General features: G+C 37.5%; 1 protein-coding gene across 2 annotated transcripts in view; it reads left to right on the forward strand.

Moving 5' to 3' along the window:
* The first annotated feature begins 2,520 nt into the window (after nt 1–2,520).
* LOC120421410 (heparan sulfate glucosamine 3-O-sulfotransferase 5) overlaps nt 2,521–22,202 on the forward strand; it is a 48,038-nt gene continuing 28,356 nt past the window's right edge. For both annotated transcript variants that reach the window (XR_005605977.2, XM_039584617.2), the window contains exons 1-2: nt 2,521–3,210; nt 20,675–21,312. Coding sequence is in view for 1 of the 2 variants with exons in the window: in XM_039584617.2 (XP_039440551.1) it covers nt 20,999–21,312 (314 nt within the window). In the remaining variant the exon portion in view is untranslated. The remainder of the gene's footprint in view (nt 3,211–20,674; nt 21,313–22,202) is intronic.

Below are 22,202 nucleotides of genomic sequence, written 5' to 3' on the forward strand. Positions count from 1 at the left end.
ATACGATGCGATGGGGACACGCAACTGTGTTTCTTTTTTTGCGTGTAATAGAGTGCTTGGGGGAAATGACGATACAGCGTGGGTTACCCTACGCGCTGAAGGTTCAGAGCAGTTCGGATCCCTTTGGGCAACACAATCTGATGAATCTGGGTTCGAGTTTTATTGTCATTGCGAGATCTAGGGATCTTGGGTAAATATTTCCCCCTATTTGTTTTTCGCCTTCCTCACTTAAAATGCAATAAAAACAAATCTCAAGGGTATGGATTGGCCTATAATAAGATTACTTTGGCGCCAGCGAGAAATAAACTAACTTCGTTGAAAGAGCATTTTATATTGTTTAAGACTTGTTCTCCGAACAACTGCTCAGTTCCCAGGAATCGTGCTGCTTCAAGGTGCACGAAACCGTGCCTCCGGTCCTGTTGCTTCCGACATTTCGATGGGCTGTATTGTATAGTTACTTGTACTGCTTTTGGGGCATATCGGAGTCCACTGTTGATTGTAGTACTATAAGCGTCCACTGTTGATTGTAGTACTATAAGGGTATCTACAGGACACGGAAAAGTTGGGGAGTGCAGATTGGCTGAGAGTGAGAGAAATGCTGTAGAATTATGGGAAAAATGGGAGAAACCTCTTTGCAGGGTTCAGTTCGATGAGGTCATGTTTTGGTTTATGCAGCGTGTAGGCTGGTTCGTAATCATGTGCCAACTCGTTTGTAAATTTACGGTCAAGCATTGTGCCTTGCTTCTTGCATAGATGCAGGCGTCCGGAGAGAGAGGACGAGAATTCAAACATTTATGTTTTTGTATGATGTTCTTCAAAGAAAATGCGCAGACGCATTGGAAAGTTCATTTCGTGTAGTATTCAGTAATTTCACTTCACAACATGATCATACCGAATGATATGCTCATAGAGAGCATTGTCAACTGGAACTGGGTAGATGTTTTTGCGATCGTAAATGTTTTGAAGTATTATACCAGGGAAGGGATCACACAGATTCTTGAGTTAACAAGAAACACATCTTCAAAAAAACAATTAGACCGAATGGTTTTGTTGTATGGAGAAATAGTGCGGTTCACTTCTCCTATAAATTTCACACAATTTTGGAATTGTATGCAATTGTGTTCCTGAGGACCACAAAGTTCATGCTTCCCTTCGAATTTAGCATGAGCCCCCCCCCATGAGTCCCAAAAAAGGCGATGTGGCGAAAATCTTCGGGCTTATCCGGATTTTGAAATATTTTTGCCTCAGGAACAATGCGATAAATTCCCCAAAATCGTTTAGAACTCGTGATTTGCAATTTACTGAAAAATTGTCTGTTTTCATAGAAAATATCATAATTTGCACCGTCAATCTCAGAAGAATAGGTATACGGAAAAAATAACCGAGTTTTTAATTAACTTTTTTTTTTCACAAAAATCTATTTCCCAAAAACTCGTATTTTTTATTTTTGAGAATTTTTGATACGTTTTAGGGGACAAAAAACCGCAACTTTTGAGCCATAAAATATATGGAGAAAAATGTTGCAGCCTGGTTAATAATTGTTTGAAGAAAAAAAAAGTTTTTTGGAAAAATAAATTTTTTAGTTGATTCGAATAGTACTTTACAGATTTTTAGATAAATTGCACCGTATTCTAGATATAGACGCTTGAAGTGTAATTTTAACTGAAAAATTCCCGTTTATTCGATTTTAAAAAAAAATCCTGATTTTTTTTCGAAAAATTCTGAAAATTTCCAAGAGAATTATAGATATTGAAGATTGGACCTCTGGTTGCTAAAATACAGCGAATAAAAGAAAACGAAACAAGAACATTTTTGTTTTTAATAGGCGTTACATACATGTAGACAATCTCAAAATATCATATTACAGGAAATTTAATAAATGATTTAACAGATGAAAATGTATATTTACATAATAATCAAAATTTTTCATTGTGTTTTTGTGGCCAGCTCAACTCCCCAAGTTGGGAAACAAGGACGTCATTTACGTCAACCCACGCCAGAATCAGTTTGGCTCATCAAACTATAAAGAACACGAACACAGCAGAGAAGAAGGAACATCGAGTGCCCCGCCAGTCAGTAGTAAAAACATTTTCATTATCAAACGCGGCAAGAGTGTGTGCGTTGTCCGTGTAGTACCTACGTATACAACTCGCCTCGCTGTGTTGTGTGACATTCGTAAAAAAAAAGTCCCGCCAAAGGAAAAGCACCCCCCAGTTGTTGTTTGTGTGTGTGCGCTCTCGGAGGGTTGAATGCGCGCCTGTGTTAGTGTGTGTGTAAAGAAAGAGAGCTTTGAAAAGCGCGTCATGGCATTGCGATGGAAACTGGAAAACGCGGGATGAACTTGAATGAACGCGTGCTTATCGAGGGTGATGTGTGTGCTGTGGAACAATGAAAAGCTGTTTGAGAGAGAGAGAGAGTGGGAGCTTCGCTCACGGAAACTTTCGACGAGAGCGCGAACGCTCCTGGAAAGTCGTATATTAGACACTTTCCTCCGTAAGCTGCCATCAGAGTCGAGTGATTATTAGTAACGCTAGCATTGAGCCAGGAAATGTATTCGCTGGTTACATAAAAAACGGGAAAAGAGAAATTTTGTCCTTCTAAAAGTTCTTTTTTTGGTGGTGGCGACGCGCTCTGAGTGTAGTTCCGAGGATACAAATCAGTAATTTCAACAAGGAGAAAAGTTCAATTTTCGGAAGGAAAATTCTTCAATACAACCCCTCAATTGGTGGGGTCGGTTCAGCTTTGTGTTTGACCCCCGCGGTGGGAAATAATAAAATGAATTTAGAAGTTTTCCTAGAAGCAGCGAGGAAAATGTATCACGCAGTTGGTGGGTTCTTTTTCCACACAACTGGAGAGAAATGGTGGTGATGTGAAAGATTTCGCCTTTCCTTGATTCGATAAAGTGGAATCCGGATGCCCTTGGATCAGGGTTGAAAAATATGAAAATCCGACGCAGCTTACAAATTGAAGTGTTGTGAAGCAAGGAAAAATCACAAAAGAATACGAAGAAAAGTGTACGCGGATGCTCGTGATCAATATACACACAAGGAAGAGAAAATAGTCCGTGTCGTATAGCTGTGTGTGGGGTGGAAAAATCTCATCCTTGGCGGGTCCTGAGTCCTTGCCAGAATCAGGAGTAGGAGCGGGAGCAGATATCAGCCTGGAGCGATGGTGGCGGGAGCGAAAAGCCCTCTTTTAGTCAAGATTTAGGTAAATAAATCAGTAAATCCTTCAACGAGCGAGCGGGATTCAACCCCGAAAATCACGCCTAGATAACAAATGACTGGCCACCACTACAGGATTCGCGACGGCCCCACTCCTGACCGCACTTCGACGACCACATCCTGCCAAACCAGTTGGTAGTCGTTGAACGGACGGAGCTCGGCATTATCCTTGATTTTGCTTCACTCTCGATTGCGTGTCAAAATTCCTTTAGCCAAGTTCCTTTGCCTCCCGTCGTCGTCGTCGTCGTTGTTGCCGCCACCGCATCTGCTGCTGCTTCTGGTGGCCATGTGTGTGTGTACGACATCGGGTCAGGTCAGGTCTCTCGGTGCAGTTGAAGCACAATGGTGTTTATGTTATTTTTCATAAATAATGTCATAGAAATCGAAATTTATAGTTGAAAGTCTTCAACATTATTTTATAATGTTTATTTTACACCTCAACCGTGCACAGAAATGGAAATTGACTTTTTCTGTGCAAGTTCAAAGTTTATTGGGCTATTGTTATTATCAAAACATGAAAGAATTCAAATTTTCATCAAAATTACCCTATTTATGTCACCAACATTCATGAATTTTGATAAAACTTTTATTTTCAAACTTCAAAATTGCTTTTTACATTTCACATACAGCATTGTTTGGAATTTTGAAGTTTGAAAATTTGGTAGGTTGCATATTACTTATTTTTGAGTAATTTTACAAAAAAAATGTGAACCTGATGAAAATTTATCAGAAACTGTTGAAAACTCACCAGTGCTTCATATAATATTACACATTTTTTGACACAAAATATGTCACCAATCCCTGATGAATATTACCATCATTTTTTTTTCTGTGCTAATAATGAATGAACTGCATGTGTCGATCAGAACGTACAGAATCTGAGTATTCTTCTATCTGTTTTTTTTAATTCGCTCGCAGCCTTGAAACGGTTTTACACAGAACTCGGTCGATTAACGATGGTGTGAGGAGTTCAGTACCAGTTTGTTGTGATAACCAGAATTCCTGCTATGTTATTGCATCATAACAACAATTAATCATTAATCTCAACATGTTTGTGCGGAGCAGTAATCTCAAACGGTTGGAACTGAATAAAATCTTCAAATTGACATCAATTCCAAGCAACTGATTTAGAATTTAAGCAAAGGTAATAAAAAATGTAAAACTTCGTGTTAAAAATAAATGAACCCACTCTTAACCATTGGATTGTTTAAGCATAATGTCTAAGCAGTAACCACTGTAAGCTGCGATATGGGGTAACTTTCAGCAGATGTTGAATTTAAAAAAAGTAGGGTGTTGAGAGTTGGTTCGTACTAAAGAGAACGAACAGTTCAGAAATGGGGAAAAAAGTTTATTTCTTAAAACACCCTAATTTTGCTAGGGGCTACAACTGCTAAACCATCTAAATTTAACAACATAATATGCAATAGAACAACGTTTGATGCGTTGACAAACCCAAAACATTAACATGGATTTCCATCATGATAATTATTTTAAAACTTACTAGCAAGTTGGAAATCCAAAAAGAGCAAGGGATCAATGTTTTTAAAAACTGATATTTCATGATAGTAATTTAATGTGTTTACGATATCTTGTAAAATGCTCATAGTTAATCTATACTGTGAGCCAAAATAAAAATAAGTTTATCTTTCAATGAAACATTAATGATAAGTTTGATAACAATGTTTTACCCTCTAATTGAATATTTAATATTGAGTAATTTGTTGCTTAATTTTGACCACTTTTCTCCACATAAAGGTTGAACCACTTTGCCTTCTTCTTAGTGATTTTTTGCAAAATGTACTAGCAGCAGCAGCAAACATCACAGGAAAAGACCTAACCAATTCAGTCAGCTAGTTGAGTGGCACCCACAATCCGAAAGCTGCATTATGTGTTCGTGTTTGCATGTATGTGGGTTGTAGAGAAGAAAGTAAAAACCGGAACCTTCAGTGCTGTCGCTTTGAAACACACACACACACATACACTCACAAACTCACACCCAGACCGCATAGCTTATGAACGGCATCAGCAAAAGTTTTCATTCATTTGTGGCCAACACCGGAATGTGCTACCGTTGTTGCTGCTGGAGGTCTTGAAGGCACTTAAGCAGTGCCAGCGAACTTTATAAATTGCACCGAGCTTGGAAATGTCCCGTGGAGAACACATACTAATGTCTGTGTTTTCATGACTTCAAAGGATTGTTTGTGAGCGCAGCGATTTTGATGAATACATTAGGAGTTTGTCTGACATGTTACTGCTCAACAGGATATTTAAGCTGATGCTTTTGGAGTTGTCTAACTTTGAACAAATTATAGTTTGTGGTGTTTGTTACACTCACTGTTTGACAAAACAAACTCCGAAGTTGTTGGGATGACTGATGGTCACCAATTGGTATCTTAAAAGCTCAACATTGTTTTTGGAATACTAAAACAACCATGCGTATCCATAAAATATTTATGCAAATTGTATTTTAGTTTTTGTCCCCTTCCCCCTTCACAAATTTCATATTTATCAGCGCTGAAAATTTAAATTTGAAAAACCTTTACAATTGATTGAAAACTATTTAAAATACATTTTTTACGTTTAATTAAATAGAGCAGCGGTTCTCAACCTGGGGTACTACGAGTGTTCTAAGGGGATACCGGAAGACCCCTCTAATGGTTGACTTTAAATGATCATTAAATATCCACAACACACCACATTTTTTTAAATTTTCATCCAAGTATTTTATTCTTGCGGTTTGGAAACTGACTTAAAATACACAAGTGCTATGAACGTTTTCGAAAATCTGTCCGTATCTTGAGATGGGATTTTCTAATCACAGATCTTTTGCAAAGTTATTGGTTATGATCAGGTTTGCTTAGAGAACAATTATTTTTTCAATTTTGTTCTACGAAAAAGTTTACTTCTCTTGTTTGATATTTTTCTTGTTTCATTTTTAGTGTTTTAATTTGCATTTATCTTGTTTAGTTTATGTTTGGTTCCGATAGTATTTGGTTTACTCTACCACTTTCTATCATTACCTTTTGTCTATCTAGTTTTTTTTAATGTATTTACAGTCAATTTTCAATTTTTCGCTTGTTTTTCACATTTTCTACTATAGAACGATGCCATTAAATTGTAAAAAAATGCTTAGAGGCATAGTCTGGTACTCTACACAAATGCATGCATGCTTATTTTCACATAATATAGAGTAAATGTTAGTAAGAAACACAGCCAAAGTTGACCCCAGAAAAAATGGTATTTTAAAAACATTGACAAAGTTACATAAAACAAGTTACACTTCCAACCTAAGATGTTTCTTAAATTTTAAGAGTTTTTCTTTCCATTGCTTTTTAAAGATCAAAAATGGAATGCTCACGAATTTTTAGATCTAAGCCCGCATAGGGGCGGGGTTGGGTTGTAGAGGGTTAATCCACAGAGTAACCGTTAATCTGTAAGTAAGTAAGAACTACATTGTCATGACAACTGCAGCTTGATTTTTTCAATAAGAGATTTTAACGCAGCTTATTATAGATAAAGTCATTACATGTTTTCAAACATTTTTATTTAAATTCTATCAATGTCACCCCGGATTACGGTAACAGAATATTGAAAAAAATTGTGCCGAAATTGTTCAGATTTCTTACAATAAGTATTTAGACATTTAAAAATACTTACTATTTATGAATACTAAGGGGTAAAAATAGCTTGAGTAAAACTAAATGGGGTACTTTGCCAAGGAAAAGTTGAGAAACGCTAAAATAGAGAAATTTGAGCTTAAGATTTTAAAATAGGTTTTCTTATTTTTTTCATAATCACTTTCACTTTCGTGGTTTATGGATGACCCTTAACCTAAATTGGAAATTCAAATTCAAAATTCAAATTATTCGCTCTACAGCATTGCCTTGGCGTTCTCGATTGCGAGATTCCTACTCGAAACTAGGTGTCCGAAGGCTTGATTGTTGAGGCAATTGCAAACCTCTTTTTACACCTAAGCATCCATCCACCCCGGGATTCGAACTGACGACCTTTGGATTGTTAGTCCAACTGCCTACCAGCGACTCCACCGAGGCAGGACCCAAGGAGACGACTCCTACACCTGGACTGAGCTAACGACCGAACCTTTTTAGGTTAGTCCGGGGCCAACATTTACTTCCCGTCCGACGGAAGGCGTGATCAGACAAATCTCGTCTCGAAAAATGCCACCGGGACCGTCTGGGATCGAACCCAGGCCGACTGGGTGAGAGGCAATCACGCTTACCCCTACACCACGGTCCCGGTAAATTGGAAATAAGCCTTTCAAATCTGTTTTTTTGTTCATTGTTCATATTAGTTGGGATTAAAAAAAAACAATATTTATTCAAAGAAATGTTTACTTTGACGTGCTCCACAAATGCTCTATAACAACCAATGTCGTTAATTAAACCTAATGGCGTGATAAGTAATAAAGGGAGTTCTCGTATGTTGGACAGGTTAAGGTACAGTCATCCCACATATTCGGAACACCTTTTTCCGTTTTAACAAAAAACTGCATTTCAAGACTATTTTATCAAGAGCAGCAAAACACTGCCTCCAAATTGCCTGTTTCATAATTGTGGGATGTTATTGTGACTCCCACAATCGTGGAACACCTGATTTTAACCAATATTTTCACAAAAAATACCAGACCATTCATAAAAAATAACTGAGCTTGAGTTTCAACAACCGTTATGTTCAATTATCGTTTTTCTATGATTTTGTGAACATTGGCCGATCTATAAACTGTTCCGAATATGTGGGATGACTGTATTTCATTCAAAGTGCTGATATGCCAATATTATATGGTCTCTAGGACGGAACGGAATCGACGTAACATCTCATAATGTGGCCCTCTTAAACCTTGCGGTTTCGTCAACGGATCCACAGGCGTGTATCGTTCTTTTTGCGACAAGACTCCGCCTCCCGGGTCTCCTAAGTGTGAAGGTATGGGCACGGGGAGAGGGCACCGAATACCTATATTCACACTTAGAAGGTCTCTAGGAACCTAATAGAAATATATGCTTTTGTCCTACTATATGTCTCTTTTCCATTGTTTTTGCATTTCTCGCCTTACTGAGGAAAGGCTTTAATATCACTCGAAAAATGAACTTCTTAATACAAGCTCCTAGACCCACCTTCACGTATACATATCGACTCAGAATCAGGTTCTGAGCAAATGTCTGTGTGGATGTGGGTGGACAAAAAAATGTCACTCGATTATCTCCGGATTGACTTTACCGTTTTGGTCTCATTCGATCCGTCTTGGGGTCCGATAAGTCTCTGTTTAAAATCAGCAATTTTAGTTTAGTACTTCAAAAGTTATGCTAAAAACGTTGCTTAATCCACTCTTAGGTGGTTGGAGCCTTCCTCACATTTAGAGGTTAAGAGGCAGTATTTGTAGATTCTGCTCGGTTTGTTCTAGAGGTCGTATCGAGGTGCACCGATTTGGATGAAACTTTCAGGGTTTGTTTTTCTATACATGAGATGAACTCATGCCAAATATGAGCCCTCTACAACAAAGGGAAGTGGGTTAAAACGGGCATTGAAGTTTGAAGTCCAAAACACATGAAAAATCTTAAAATTGCTCGCATTTCCGTAAAACTTCATCAATTCCAACTCTCTTAGATGCATTCGAATGGTCTTTTGAAGCCCTTCAAAATGTGCAATAGACATCCAGGATTGGTTTGACTTTTTCTCATAGGTTTTGCAAATTACTGTTAAAAATTGATTTTTTTAAAACCTTAATAACTTTTTGCAACAGCCTTCAACACCCACACTTCCATAGGTCAAAAGATAGGTAATTTCATGTACTATAAGCCTACCGTATTAACTTTTTTTGCCAATCGCAGTTTTTCTCATAGTTTTACTATTTTTCTAGAACAAACATTTTACAAGTATTGGAGTTGTAACTTTGATTTAAAAAATAATTAAATAAAACATTTTTGAAAAAAGAAATAGATCTTATTTACCCTATGATCAATACGTCAAATGCTGTATCAAGTAGGCGAAAACTAGTTTTACCCCTAATCCGACAAAATGCTAAATAATATTTCAATTAATTCTGAATGGCATTTTTTCCAATCAAATTCAAAAATCCAACACCTCAATCTAATGTAAAATTTTCTGAGGATTCCGAATATGTCAAAATTGAGACCAAAAAGTGCCGCTATGGAGGCCTACAGGGCAAAAACTGACGTTGTAAAATTTTTGTTCTAGAAAAATCGTAAAACTATGAGAAAAACTGCGATTGGCCAAAAAGTCAATACCGTAGGCTTATAGTTCATGAAATTCCCTAACTTTTGACCTATGGAAGTGTGGGTGTTGAAGGCTGTTGCAAAAAGTTATTAAGGTTTTAAAAAAATCAATTTTTAACAGTAATTTGCAAAAGCTATGAGAAAAAGTCAAACCAATCCTGGATGTCTATTGCACATTTTGAAGGGCTTCAAAAGACCATTCGAATGCATCTAGGAGAGTTGGAATTGATAAAGTTTTACGAAAATGCGAGCAATTTTAATTTTTTTCGTGTTTTTGGACCTCAAACTTCAATGCCCGTTTTACCCCACTTCCTGTTGTCGTAGAGGGCTCATATTTGGCATGAGTTCATCTCATGTATAGACAAACAAACCCTGAAAGTTTCATCCAAATCGGAGCACCTCGATACGACCTGTTTCACATCGGTGAAAAACTCGCTCTTAATGCGATCTAAAATAGACACAAAAGGGCGGATTTTCTATGTTCTATCAATTTGACTCATTATGCATGCCATCAGATTGGATAGTCAGATCTTCATAATCCAGTGCACTTATGTGCTTACAACTCATGATAGGGTTGTCAGATTTCCAATCTTTTGAACTCGTTGGAAAGGTCTTTTGATTACCTATCCAACGACAGGTCGCATGATAGACCCGGACAACATTTTCATCAAAATATTCGAGATCCGGCCTAAAAAAGAGCATAAATAACACTTATGTGCTTATAACTTTTGATACGGTGGTCAGATCTTAGATCTTTTGAGCTTGTTAAAAAGGTCTTTTGAATACCTTTCTAAAAATGTATAGCAAGATTGTAAAAAGGGTGGTTTTTGTAAGAAAACCCGTCATGTTATACATTTTCAGAAAGGTATTTAAAAGAAATTTCCAACGCGTACAAAACATTGAAGATCTGACAACCCTGTCAAATGTTTTTAGTACTTAAGTGTTATTTATACACTTTTTGAAGGCCGGATCTCAGATATTTCAATGAAAATGATGTCCATCATGCGACCCGTCGTTAGTTAGATAATTTAAAGCCCTTTCAAATGAACCTAAAACATTTAGAATCTGAAAACCCTATCAAAAGTTATTAGCACTTAAGAGCGAGTTTTTCACCGATGTGAAACAGGTCGTATCGAGGTGCTCCGATTTGGATGAAACTTTCAAAATTCCAACACTTCAATCTAATGTAAAATTTTCTGAGGATTCCAAATATGTCAAAATTGAGACCAAAAAGTGCCGCTATGGCGGCCTACAGGGCAAAAACTAACGTTGTAAAATGTTTGTTATAGAAAAATCGTAAAACTATGAGAAAAACTGCGATTGGCCAAAAAGTTAATACCGTTGGCTTATAGTCCATGTAATTCCCTAACTTTTGACCTATGGGAGTATGGGTGTTGGAGGCTGTTGCAAAAAGTTATTAAGGTTTTAAAAAAATCAATTTTTAACAGTAATTTGCAAAAGCTATGAGAAAAAGTCAAACCAATCCTGGATGTCTATGGCGCATTTTGGAGTGCATCAAAAGACCTTTCGAATGCATCTAAGAGAGTTGGAATTGATGAAGTTTTACGCAAATGGGAGCAATTTTAAGATTTATTATGTTTTTTCGACCTCAAACTTCAAAGCCCGTTTTACCCCACTTCCCTTAGTCGTAGAGGGCTCATATTTGGCATGAGTTCATCTCATGTATAGACAAACAAACCCTGAAAGTTTCATCCAAATCGGAGCACCTCAATACTACCTCTAGAACAAACCGAGCAGAATCTACAAATACTGCCTCTTAAGTTTTATTTATACACTTTTTGGAGGCTGGATCTCAGATATTGTGATAGAGATATTGTCCGAATCTTCCATGTGAACTATCGTTGGATAGGTTTTTTATCAGACCTTGCCGATGAGCCAGAAAGATTGAAGGTCTGAAAACCCTATAAAAAAATGAGTAATAAAGTTGGGGAATGTTGCTATTTTGGCTGAATGTACTGACTTTATGAATGTGAGGAAGGCACCAACCACCTAAAGGTGGATTAATTAACGTTTTTTTTTTTCATTTGAATGAGACTGCATCCTTCCTTACCTTATGTCCAAAAAGGCTTTTTTGCATCACTCGATCGTCCATATAAGTCTCCATGAAAATTTTGAGGCTATCAATACAAAAGTGCTATGAATTTGTAATTGCTATTTGATGTCTTCAGTTCTATTTAAGAATTATTCTGCACACTAAACAAAATCACCAATTTTTTTTTGCAAGCAAAATCAATCTTGATAGATTTTTTTTTTAAGTTTTAGATGCAATGCGGATGATTTGTTTTGAAGTTAAAGTTTTTTTTTTTAACCTTATTCAGATCTCCATCTACTAGTACTAAAGTTGTTTAAAGGACAAATGAGATATAGGGAAAGGAAAATATCTGAACAATCTTCGAACGGAGATCCAGCTCTTTTGTCCTTTTAAGATTTTTTTGGTTGTTTGACCACTCGACCCTTTTGTCACTAGACTTTTATCGGTTGTCCAGTTTTTCTTGCCCCTCTCTAGCCTTTCGTCATACAAGCAATCGTGCAATTGCGCCCACTCGAATTCACCGCACGCCTGGGTGGTTGTTTGTAGTATTCTGATGCTACGATTATCCCGACAAAGCTTTGAACTAAAAGGATCACACTTGTGTGTCATCCTTCTCCCCTTTCCCCTCCCTTTTGCTGATAGTGGGCGTTGGGTGGGTATCATCATCGTACTATACACATGATGCCGATGGATCTGCCAGTGCGATGGATCTGCCAGTGCGATGGATCTGCTAGCGCGATGGATCTGCCCTTGGCCGGGTGCAATGTGGTTTTGCGCCCGCATATCGCCTTTTGCGGTGGCGTCGCGACGTCGGATAAGGACACGGCATTCGGCAGAGGTCGTCGCCGTGTTCGCGTGTGGTGGTGTGACGTGAAAGTCACACGTTTTGGTTGAATGTGTGGTGGTGGGCGGAAGTGTGTGTTTGTGTGAATCGAAACGTCACTGCTGGTGGTTTGGTCTGACTTTATCGTGCTTCGCTTTGGAAGCTTTCTCCGTTCCGTTGTGCTCTCTTTTCACGTGCTCTCTCTCTCTCTCTCTCTCTCGTTTCTACGGAAGTCGACAACACACGGCGGTCGTTGGTGGCTTGGCCAAACCGGATGTACACAAGTGTGTGAATCATGTTGGAAAACACACTCAACGGTCTTGGTGGTGGTGGCGTCGGCGTTGTTGTGGACGATTCGTGGAAAGGAAATTTGTAGACTGCGACTATACAAAAACCAGTGGCACTCGACGAGGACGCTTTGTCGTCACCGGATGGGGGTCGGCAGGAAGAAGGAAGGAGGAAGCCAATTTTATGCGCTTTTAAAGTTTCATTTGTTGATCTTGACACTTTGGGTAGTGTGTTGGAGTTGGGAGGAGTAGGAGCAGCAGTAGAATGACAGTCGGTTTTTGATGATCCACTTTCAATGTTGATTGTGAGCTTATCAACGTAATGGATGTTCGAGAGGACACCTGCGTGCGAGTGGTATGGTATGGAAATGGGTTATCGATCAACCGGGACACAAATGTGTGTTTAATAGCGAACGTCAGTTTGTTGACAAGACAATAATGTATCATCGTTGATAGAACTGACCCGAGAATTTAACGATGATTTACATGGTATGAGAGCTTGATGTATATTAGGGTGCCCAGAAAAAATGAGCTCCTGCTCCACAAGCGGAAAATGGTTTATAAGGTTATTTTAAGCATCTGTGCAAATTTTGAGCTAAATTGGTTGAGATTAACCCATTGATACCCGAGTCTAAAGTAGGGGAAACAATGTTTTTCATACAAAAATGAATTTTTTAAATCGATAATAACTTTTCAGGATTAAGTTTTACAGCTTTGGTATGTTTTACAAAGTTGTTAGCATTGAATTTTCAATGAAAATCTCACTTTTGAGAATATTTAGATGGAAGTAGCGCACCGTGTAGACCAAACCGTAAGAAAATTGGGTTTTCCATACATTTTTTCGATTTTTTCCATACAAACTTCACCTTTGAGTATTAATGGGTAAATGTTGACCAATTTTGCTCATATTTGGCCCAGAGTCCTAAAATAGCTCAAGGAACAATATTCAGCTTGTGGAGCGAGGTTTTTCGAAAAAGTTTACGTTTGGCATTTTTCTTGTCGTTTATAAACATGAACATGTGGTTAGGTGTTACCCATTTCGAGTAGCTATTCAAAGCAGCATACTAAAAAGTGTTGCTAGCCGGGCTCCATGGGTTGGACATCACGTTTTTTTACGATTGACCAGAACAATATATTTCGGAGTAACAGCACCACATTCGCTCGTTTTGTAAAACTAACTTTAAGTTGGAAAAGTTTATTTTTTACCAAAACATCTCCCCGTGGTCTAACTCGATATCATGCGACCATACTTCATTGATCGTTGACGGTAGTTTGCAACGACCAATCCATTAAAGAACTGTCTGTGTCAACTGAATTATTTGAAATAAAAAAAAAACAATTCTGATCAATTTTTCCGCAATTCAATTGTTGTATAACTTTTTTATTTTTATTTTTAACAAAGTTTTAAAATAATGCTTAACATTAAAAAATATTTGTCCACCCCTCTCTTTCCTGATCAAAACTTTATTAATCGAAGACATTACAAATATTTTTTTGTTATAATCGTGAAATCGATTGTATATCTTTGAGAAACGTTTACCAGCATTTTTATTTATTAAATTTAAGTTCTTATAATTTTCTACATTACAATATGAATGAAATATTTAACATTATTTTATTTACATTGCTAAAGAAATTTATATATCATCACCATTTTTTTTACTAACATTTCGGAAAAATACTAATCCAAAAACTATTTTAACGAGTACGATTTTCAACACATTATAAGTTACTACTCCAGGAGCTGAGCGGACTGAAAAAGAGATATCAATTCAGGTTAATTTCTGTAACCTTGAAGAAAGTACTATCACAGAGTAACACAGAGCGAGCAGTCCGAAGAAATGTTATTTTATTTTTTGGCTCCATAAGGTTTGCTGGTAGCAGGCGTGCGATGCACCTCCGATGTACCACAAAGTGGAACCAAAAATCAAATGGCTGTAGTGACTCTATCTTACTCTGTGGTACTATCATAAAATTATCAAAACAGAGATATTTCCCTGTCAGAAGGTTCTTCAGCAACATTGGCTCAACATTGTTAATACAATGTTGTTAAATATTTCAAATATATGGTTATTAAGAAAATTATAAGAACATTGATTAAATATAAAAAAATCTGGTAAACCTTTCTCAAAGATATACAATCGATTTCACAACTATTATAAATAAAAATAATTTGTAATGTCTTCGATTTATAAAGTTTTGATCAGCTAAAAAATAAAAAAGAATATAAAAAAAGTTTATTATTTTTTCTTACATAACCGATGGTGAAAATGTGACATCTGCTTTAAAAAATTATCGCATTTTATATTGATATTTTGTAAATCAATTCAAACTAAACATTCAAAATATGTAGAAAAAAGAAATTAAAAACTATTACGACTTTTTTCTTTCTCGAAGCAAAAATCGACAATCTCTTTCGTGGAAGGACTTTCGATTTAATTAGAATTTGATTTTATTGATTCTACTCGGTACATTACTACCGTCCGAGGTTTTTACATCACGCTATCCATTCCTTCTGATGATGTTGCTCGGTTGGTAAAAAGGCAGAGTACAGTAATTCGTGCTATCCACATATACCACCACTAGGCATTGACAGGAATCATCAGAATGCTGTCCGTTTGCTTGAAGGCATAATCGAAATTGAAGGCAAATGCCGAACCATTTTTTGATTCCTGCACACAGATAGCTTAAAGCCGTTCGAATGGAATGGTTTTTTTTCAGCTGACTTTGTCGAAGGTACTTTACTTCGAGCATTGCATGTCTGAGCAGAAAACAAAAATTGACAGCTCTGAAATCAATAATTTCACGATTCGAGTAGCTTTTGTAGAAAAAAAAATCAAACTGCTTGTTGCATTCAGCAGGCAAATGCGATTAAGAACTTAGTAAATTGACTTATAAATAAAAAAAGCTGAAAAAAGGTGTAGGAAATTTACTTCAGTACAATAATTTTACAAAATGTTGTCACATCTGCTGAGACAAAAAACAGTTATCTCGGGATGGCACACGAATGACGATTTGCGAAACTGTTATGACAGGTGCTTAGCTTGAAATTTTAAATCGTGTTTGGGTTGAGCATCATGAACACATTTGTTGCTCCCGGGCATTTTCAAACGATTTCGTGAGAATATCTGTGAAGATATAAAATTGAAACCCATCGCACCCTGAAGGTATGTTAAAGTTCATTGATTTTTTTTATGATGTTTTGGGCAATTACTATGTTTTATCAGATAGTTATGGTGATACGAGCGGATGGCTTCAAAACATTCTGTTAATATTACAGCAAACATAAAATTGATGAAACATGCAAGAGAACCACATCTGTGTATCGGTAACAGCCTCGGAAATAAGTATAGTAAAATTGCATATAACTTTGTATAATATTCGTACACTGCGGATAGCTTTGAATTAAAAAATCGTTTTGTTTCATTCCAGCCCACCGTGTGTATTGATTTACATTTTATGCACGTACGTGGTCAAAGTTTCAAAATTGTTGCGAATAGCAATCGAGCGTAACGCCGAATGGCCAAAAATGCTTGGGCACAAGCGAAAAAGTTTTGATTGCTTCGGGGAAATAATTTATCGCCCGAGATCAGTTGCACTGATGGGGGATAAATTATTGACCCAATTAAAGCGTTCACGGCCTGTATTGTTTGGGTAGTTCTGCAAAGCTTCAGTCGGAAGTGCAATATTTTCGAGAACCGGGTTGCAGTTTGTTTCTTCGAAAAATATTATTTAATTCCAATACAATTTATTGCGATATGAGGGCTGACCACATTATCAGAAGTTTGACATACATAATCTTCAAAAAGAATCAATAACATTTTATGAGCCTTAAGGGTGCACAGCAACGAAGGAAGTTGTTGTCTTCTTATTCCAAAATTGTCAAACTTACGGACCCAATCCTGCAACATCGAGATTGTAAAATTGGCCAAACTTTGTTGTAAATTACTTTGTGGACAGTACTTTAGGGGATGAATAAAAAAATATGTCGATAGTGACCGTAGTTTTGAAGATACTAAAATGTCTGTAAGAAAAATCTGGGTGCAAAAACTCTGGTTGATGTGCACCGTTAAGGAGTTCAATCTATCTGATTTAAATGGCACTTTTTCCATGACATTAGGCCGGATCTTCAAGATTTTACAGTACCTTTCAAAAGTATATCTATATGGTTTTGGAGAATTTCTAAAACCTCACTCAAATTTAAACTAGCTAGCATGCGCTCAGGATTCAATATAATCTCAGAACATTGTCAGCTGTCAGATGCTTAGTAAAAATGAAGGTGTATTTGAAAACTACAGCCCTTCACACACGGCAAAAAAATGAAAATACACTCAACCCCTGGTGGTTGGTTACTTTTGCGTTTGACACTTTTCAGTTTGTACCCCGTTGGTTTAACAAAGTCAAACTAAAAAGTGACAAACTGTTACTTTTTACACGGCGCTTAAACTTTTTACACGGCGTGTCAAACTAAAAAGTGAACCCGTTTGTTCGACAACAGTTGGTGTCAAACCATTAAGAAGCCTAAGTTTTTGAATAAACAAGCGAAATAATCTTTTTTGCAGTATTGTATTTTATTAATTAAATTTTAATCGGACTTTTTCGGTGAAAACTGACACAAATTTTAGAAGAAAAATGATTGAATTTCAGGTGGATAGGTCGACTAAGAGTCATAGAAGAAGATAGAAAGGACGGAAAACTAAGTCAGCGAATCGCCATTTGAGGAAGTATGTGTGTTTGATCAAGTCTTTTAGCCTTCTAATTTGCCTCTGTACAAGTACTGAGCGGAACACACAGTAAATGTACAGAGACAACTTATTCCTGCAGCGTCATCCATATGACTCTCAGAAATTAAATTAACATCATTTCTCGGTGACCAAAACAATATGGGAATAGTATTGCATACGTATTCAAAAACTGATTGCTTTTCTCTCTATACATTATGTTTTTTTTTTCTCACAATAAATTTGAGATTCACAAGGAAGGTCTATGATTTCAAGAAGTAGCCTAGCCCAAGCCAAAAATGCTGAACAACCTTTTTGCGTATTCGAGGAGCACGAGACTCAGGTTAATGTGCACAGTTAGAAGCGGGATCAGATGTAGAGGGTAAGAAATATGATTAATTCTGTAAAACATCTGTTTGTTTTGCTGGTGATCCTAAACAAGATTGTAAAGGTCCTGAACAAAATTACTTATCGCATACGGTGCTACAAGTTTGTGTGAAGAATATTGAATAAGGGGTTCGGTTCGGCTTCATGGATACATATTTTACAACTTGAAACAAAGACTAATTAATTAAATTGAGCACACATTTCCGGATGAATGGAGTCCCCTGGTATTCAATGGAAGACTTTTTCAAATTAAGCCAATTTCTGAGAAGGGTTCCAATTTTGTTGAACAGTGCCCGCTCAAGGTATTCATGCTGAAGATATTGTGCGTCCGGTAAATGGAAAGACCTTTCGTTCACATTTCACGAACCCACATCAATAGCCTCCCGTCATCCAGATCACTGATGTCTTTCAAGCATTCGTCCGCTCGGGGAAGATAATCACGATTGGGGCAGATACATCGAGTGATACCAGGAGGAAGAGTTTACTATTTACGAACAAGGTTGATATGAGGGGTTTTACATAATCCAATAATCCGGTTACACGTTGTTTTCTCCCCCCTAAAAGGACGCCGGTCATGCATTGTAGTGATTAGGGAAAATTACTGGCAATTATGAATTCCATTTTGCCATTACAACCATCACCGTCATCCTCCTCGAACGAACCTTGGGGGTGTCAGAAATTGCTACTCCGGGCCGAGAACCCCAGTGCCAAGTGCTACAATCCAAAACATTCCCCGAAAACACACCACCGCTGACTTTGCTGTCAAGGTACATCACATCACAGAAGATGAAGTGTTGTCGATAAAACGTGAGTGTGTGAATGTGGAACCATTCAACAATACGGTCGAAATGTTTCGTGAACCATGAAAAGGAAAGGGTTTTGCTGGAAATATCCATCAGATAAATTAAAATTGGCCCTTTCGGATTGGTCTTTTTGATGTTCAGTATGTCGGATTCTATAATTACATTAGGTTGGGTCTCAACTTGGTGTTGCAAAATACGTATCATTTTCATTAATGATGATGATTACATCTTAACTAGGTTCATCTTACGTAAAATATGGGCTGGCTTTTACTCACGGTCCACACCCAGAAGTTTTCTTTTTGTGTATAGACGTATGTCATCAAGGGGGGAGGAGGAGTTTTGCATTTCCAAACAGTGTCCACGTGGTTTGTGAATGGCCCTTGGATTTCAATAACTAATTATAATGGTTTAGATTGCATGGATCGGAAGCATGCATATTTTTTTCTGACACTCAGATATAATTATACTTTTCTTTTGTAGGGGTCCATTCATTACCGTCGAAACTTAAGCTGATAAAAGTTGGTTGACGGCAGAGAGTATACTTGTGACAGCACTACCAATAATCCAAGACCCCGGTCCACCCGCCACTTAATTGCAATCAAATTAGGCTAGACCAGTTATTTGTATTAGCATAATTGTACTGGGTAAAAGTTTCACCATGCACTACTGTGGCAGTAACGTAACGAAGGAAATCCTGCCATTTACTATGGCTTGCTACCCAACCTAGTTGCTTTGCTCTACCACATTCTACCGCATATCAGTCCCATTTGCAGGATCCTGGAACAGGAGGAACAGCTCGCGTTAAAAAAAATGAAAATTTCACAAATGTGTAATCTCTGTTGAATGTGAAAATAATGAGAAAATAACCTGCATTATAATTAACTAAGAAAAAAAAAATCAAATGAGACAGATAAGCGGTCAAGGGTGGTGTAGTGGCACTAGTAAAAGTTGTGGAAGCCATAAAGGAAGGGGGAAAGTAATTTCGAAAGGCAGGGAGGTAATGTTGGTTCAGTCAAAAGCAAGAAAAAGGTGTGACCATCCGACCAAGCAGCAGTGCCACTGCTGCAGTGTTGGAAGTTCATTCATTTTTCCCGACCACACACAACCGAATTGTCCTTGGAGTTTTACCACACGGACTGTGGTGAGCTGGTGATGTTGAAGGGAACGAAAAAAGTACCAAATTTGGTGGCTGCCCTCTTGATATATAATGCAAATAATTGTTTTCTAGCACGGAAAGCTTGAAGTTGGGTTTGGTAACAATTTTTTTTTTCAGTCGGAATTTTGTACGTATTATTTGAACGCAAAATTCAAATTTCATGAAGTACCGTCATCAGGGGTGACATTGGGTCTGGGGGGTGAGATTGGGTCATACAAACTTCCTCATTTTTGTATGACCCAATCTCACCCTTCGAACCCAATGTCACCCCTGATGACGGTATTTGGAATGTTGCGAATCGCTTTCGCTCACGATAGATGTGAGCTGACGATTAAAGCGATTTGGTCAGCACTGAGCAATAAATTTTGGTTCTTTCAACCGAGCATCATGAACCTTGTTTTTCAATTCAATTCAATGCAATGCGGTCTTGTTGGTGAATAATCATGTTACAATAAGTTCACAGGACAATACAATACATAACAGAGTTTTAAAGTTCTTTCAGTTGTGTATTACACTATAATCCATTTTGGAACAATTATTGCTGTTTATGAAGAGTAGAAAAAATGTGAAAAATCATACTAAAATTGCAAGGATAGGCGACAAAATGAAAAAAAAGTGTTTTTTAAAGTATAATCACAATTAATGTGCTTTCTAAATATTTATTTCTAATATTTATTCAGTTACTTAATATTTCCCAATTTATACCAATCTCGAGTGCTGAAACATTTTAGATGATTATATTAATGACTCATATAAATTGACTAAATTATTGAATTCATTTTCAATTGCAATATCAAAACAAAGTTAAAATTACAAAAACAACTTCCTATTGCTTTGGCTTGGTTTTCGGACGGAGCTTCAAAAGTAATTAAAAAGCGCTTGATGATTTCTTTCGATCGTAAATAGTACTCAATCAACGATCAATCAATCTCAAAACTAATCCATTTTCGCACTTCTATCTCTTTCCAGGTTAACGGAGGAAACTCTGCCTCGGCAGTGTACGAATACATATCATATCGAATGCCTCGTCGTTTCTATACAAACGTAGTGTAAGAATTTAGCGTAAGTGTGGGAGAGAGATATATAGTAGGAGGGCAAGTAATTTTAAAATCGATGAACTAGTATCAACACAGTTCATCTATCCAATACATATCAGATAAAGTGGCTTTGGAATCGAGAGCGTGCGAGTAAGTAGTGTACAGTAAAAGTCTGCCGAAGGAAGAGGAGAATCGTGTTCCAACAGCAAGAAGCGAGTGTGCTGGGCAGGAAAAGTGGAAAGTGTTCTGTAAATTGATGTATATGTGTGAATGTGAGCTGGAAGTTGGAAGTGGGTTTGCAGTGAAGAAAACAGAAGAATCAGAAGAAGTGAAAAAATCAATCGTCAAATTGCATCCCGCCACCTGCTGCTCCACCTTCGCCAACGCTCCCGGCTCCTCCGCCGCCGGGGCTGCAGTTCAGTGCTGCCATCTGCAACCCAATGCCCGATGCAGCCTCGTGGTGCCAGCAGATGGACCTAGGAGATCGTTTCTGCTGCTCACACCGATGCCCACAAAACGACGCGGTGATCAATTGAGGGATTGTTCCGTTTCGTTGCCACTGGACATTCTGTAAGTTTGATGATGTTGGCTGTAGAGCTGGAATGAGATAAGATGGGAACAGACAATCAATTTTAATTGAATTATTTTTGCTTAGCTATTCGGACGAAATTTGGAATTTGAGATACACAAGTGTCATTTTCACTCCTTTTAGGCATTTTTGCCTTCCTCACCTCAATGAGGAAAGGCTATAAAATCACTCGAAAAATGAACTTCTTAATTCGTCCTCCTAGACCCACCTTTACGTATACCTATCGACTCAGAATCAAATTCTGAACAAATGTCTGTGCGTGTGTGTGTGTGTGTGTGTGTCCGTGCACCGAAAAATATGTACACGATTATCTCCGGACTGGCTGAACCAATTTGGACCGTTTTAGCCTCATTCGATCCGTCTTGGGGTCCCACAAGACCCTAGTTAATATTATGAAGTTTAGAAAAGTACTTCAAATGTTATGCTAAAAAAACGATTTGGCTAGAGTTTGAAATATTGTAAAAAAGGGTGGTTTTTGTAAGAAAACCCATCATGCTATATATTGTTAGAAAGGTATTTGACCTTTCCAACGCGTTCAAAAGATTGAAGATCTGACAACCCCACTTTACGTCGAGCCTTCCAAGCTACGATGCTATGGGAAGCTATTTTTCAACACAATAATACTCCCCCCTTAAAGTGACCATGTGTATTATGGATAGCCTCAATAAAAAAATTTAGAAAAATCTCGCGGCCCTGTCTAATCATCTGAAAAAATATGCACGTAAAATATTCTTGGATAAGTAATCATAAGATTTTGTTTAACATTTTACTAAACGGGTGCGACCAAGTTTTCCCTTCAAACGCGACGACAATTTTCACTTCTACTGATAGCGTGCAACATATGGGCTGACGATTTTTTATTGCACTTTTT

This window comes from Culex pipiens, chromosome 3 (genome assembly GCF_016801865.2).
Source record: "Culex pipiens pallens isolate TS chromosome 3, TS_CPP_V2, whole genome shotgun sequence".
Classification (NCBI taxonomy): Eukaryota; Metazoa; Arthropoda; class Insecta; order Diptera; family Culicidae; genus Culex; species Culex pipiens.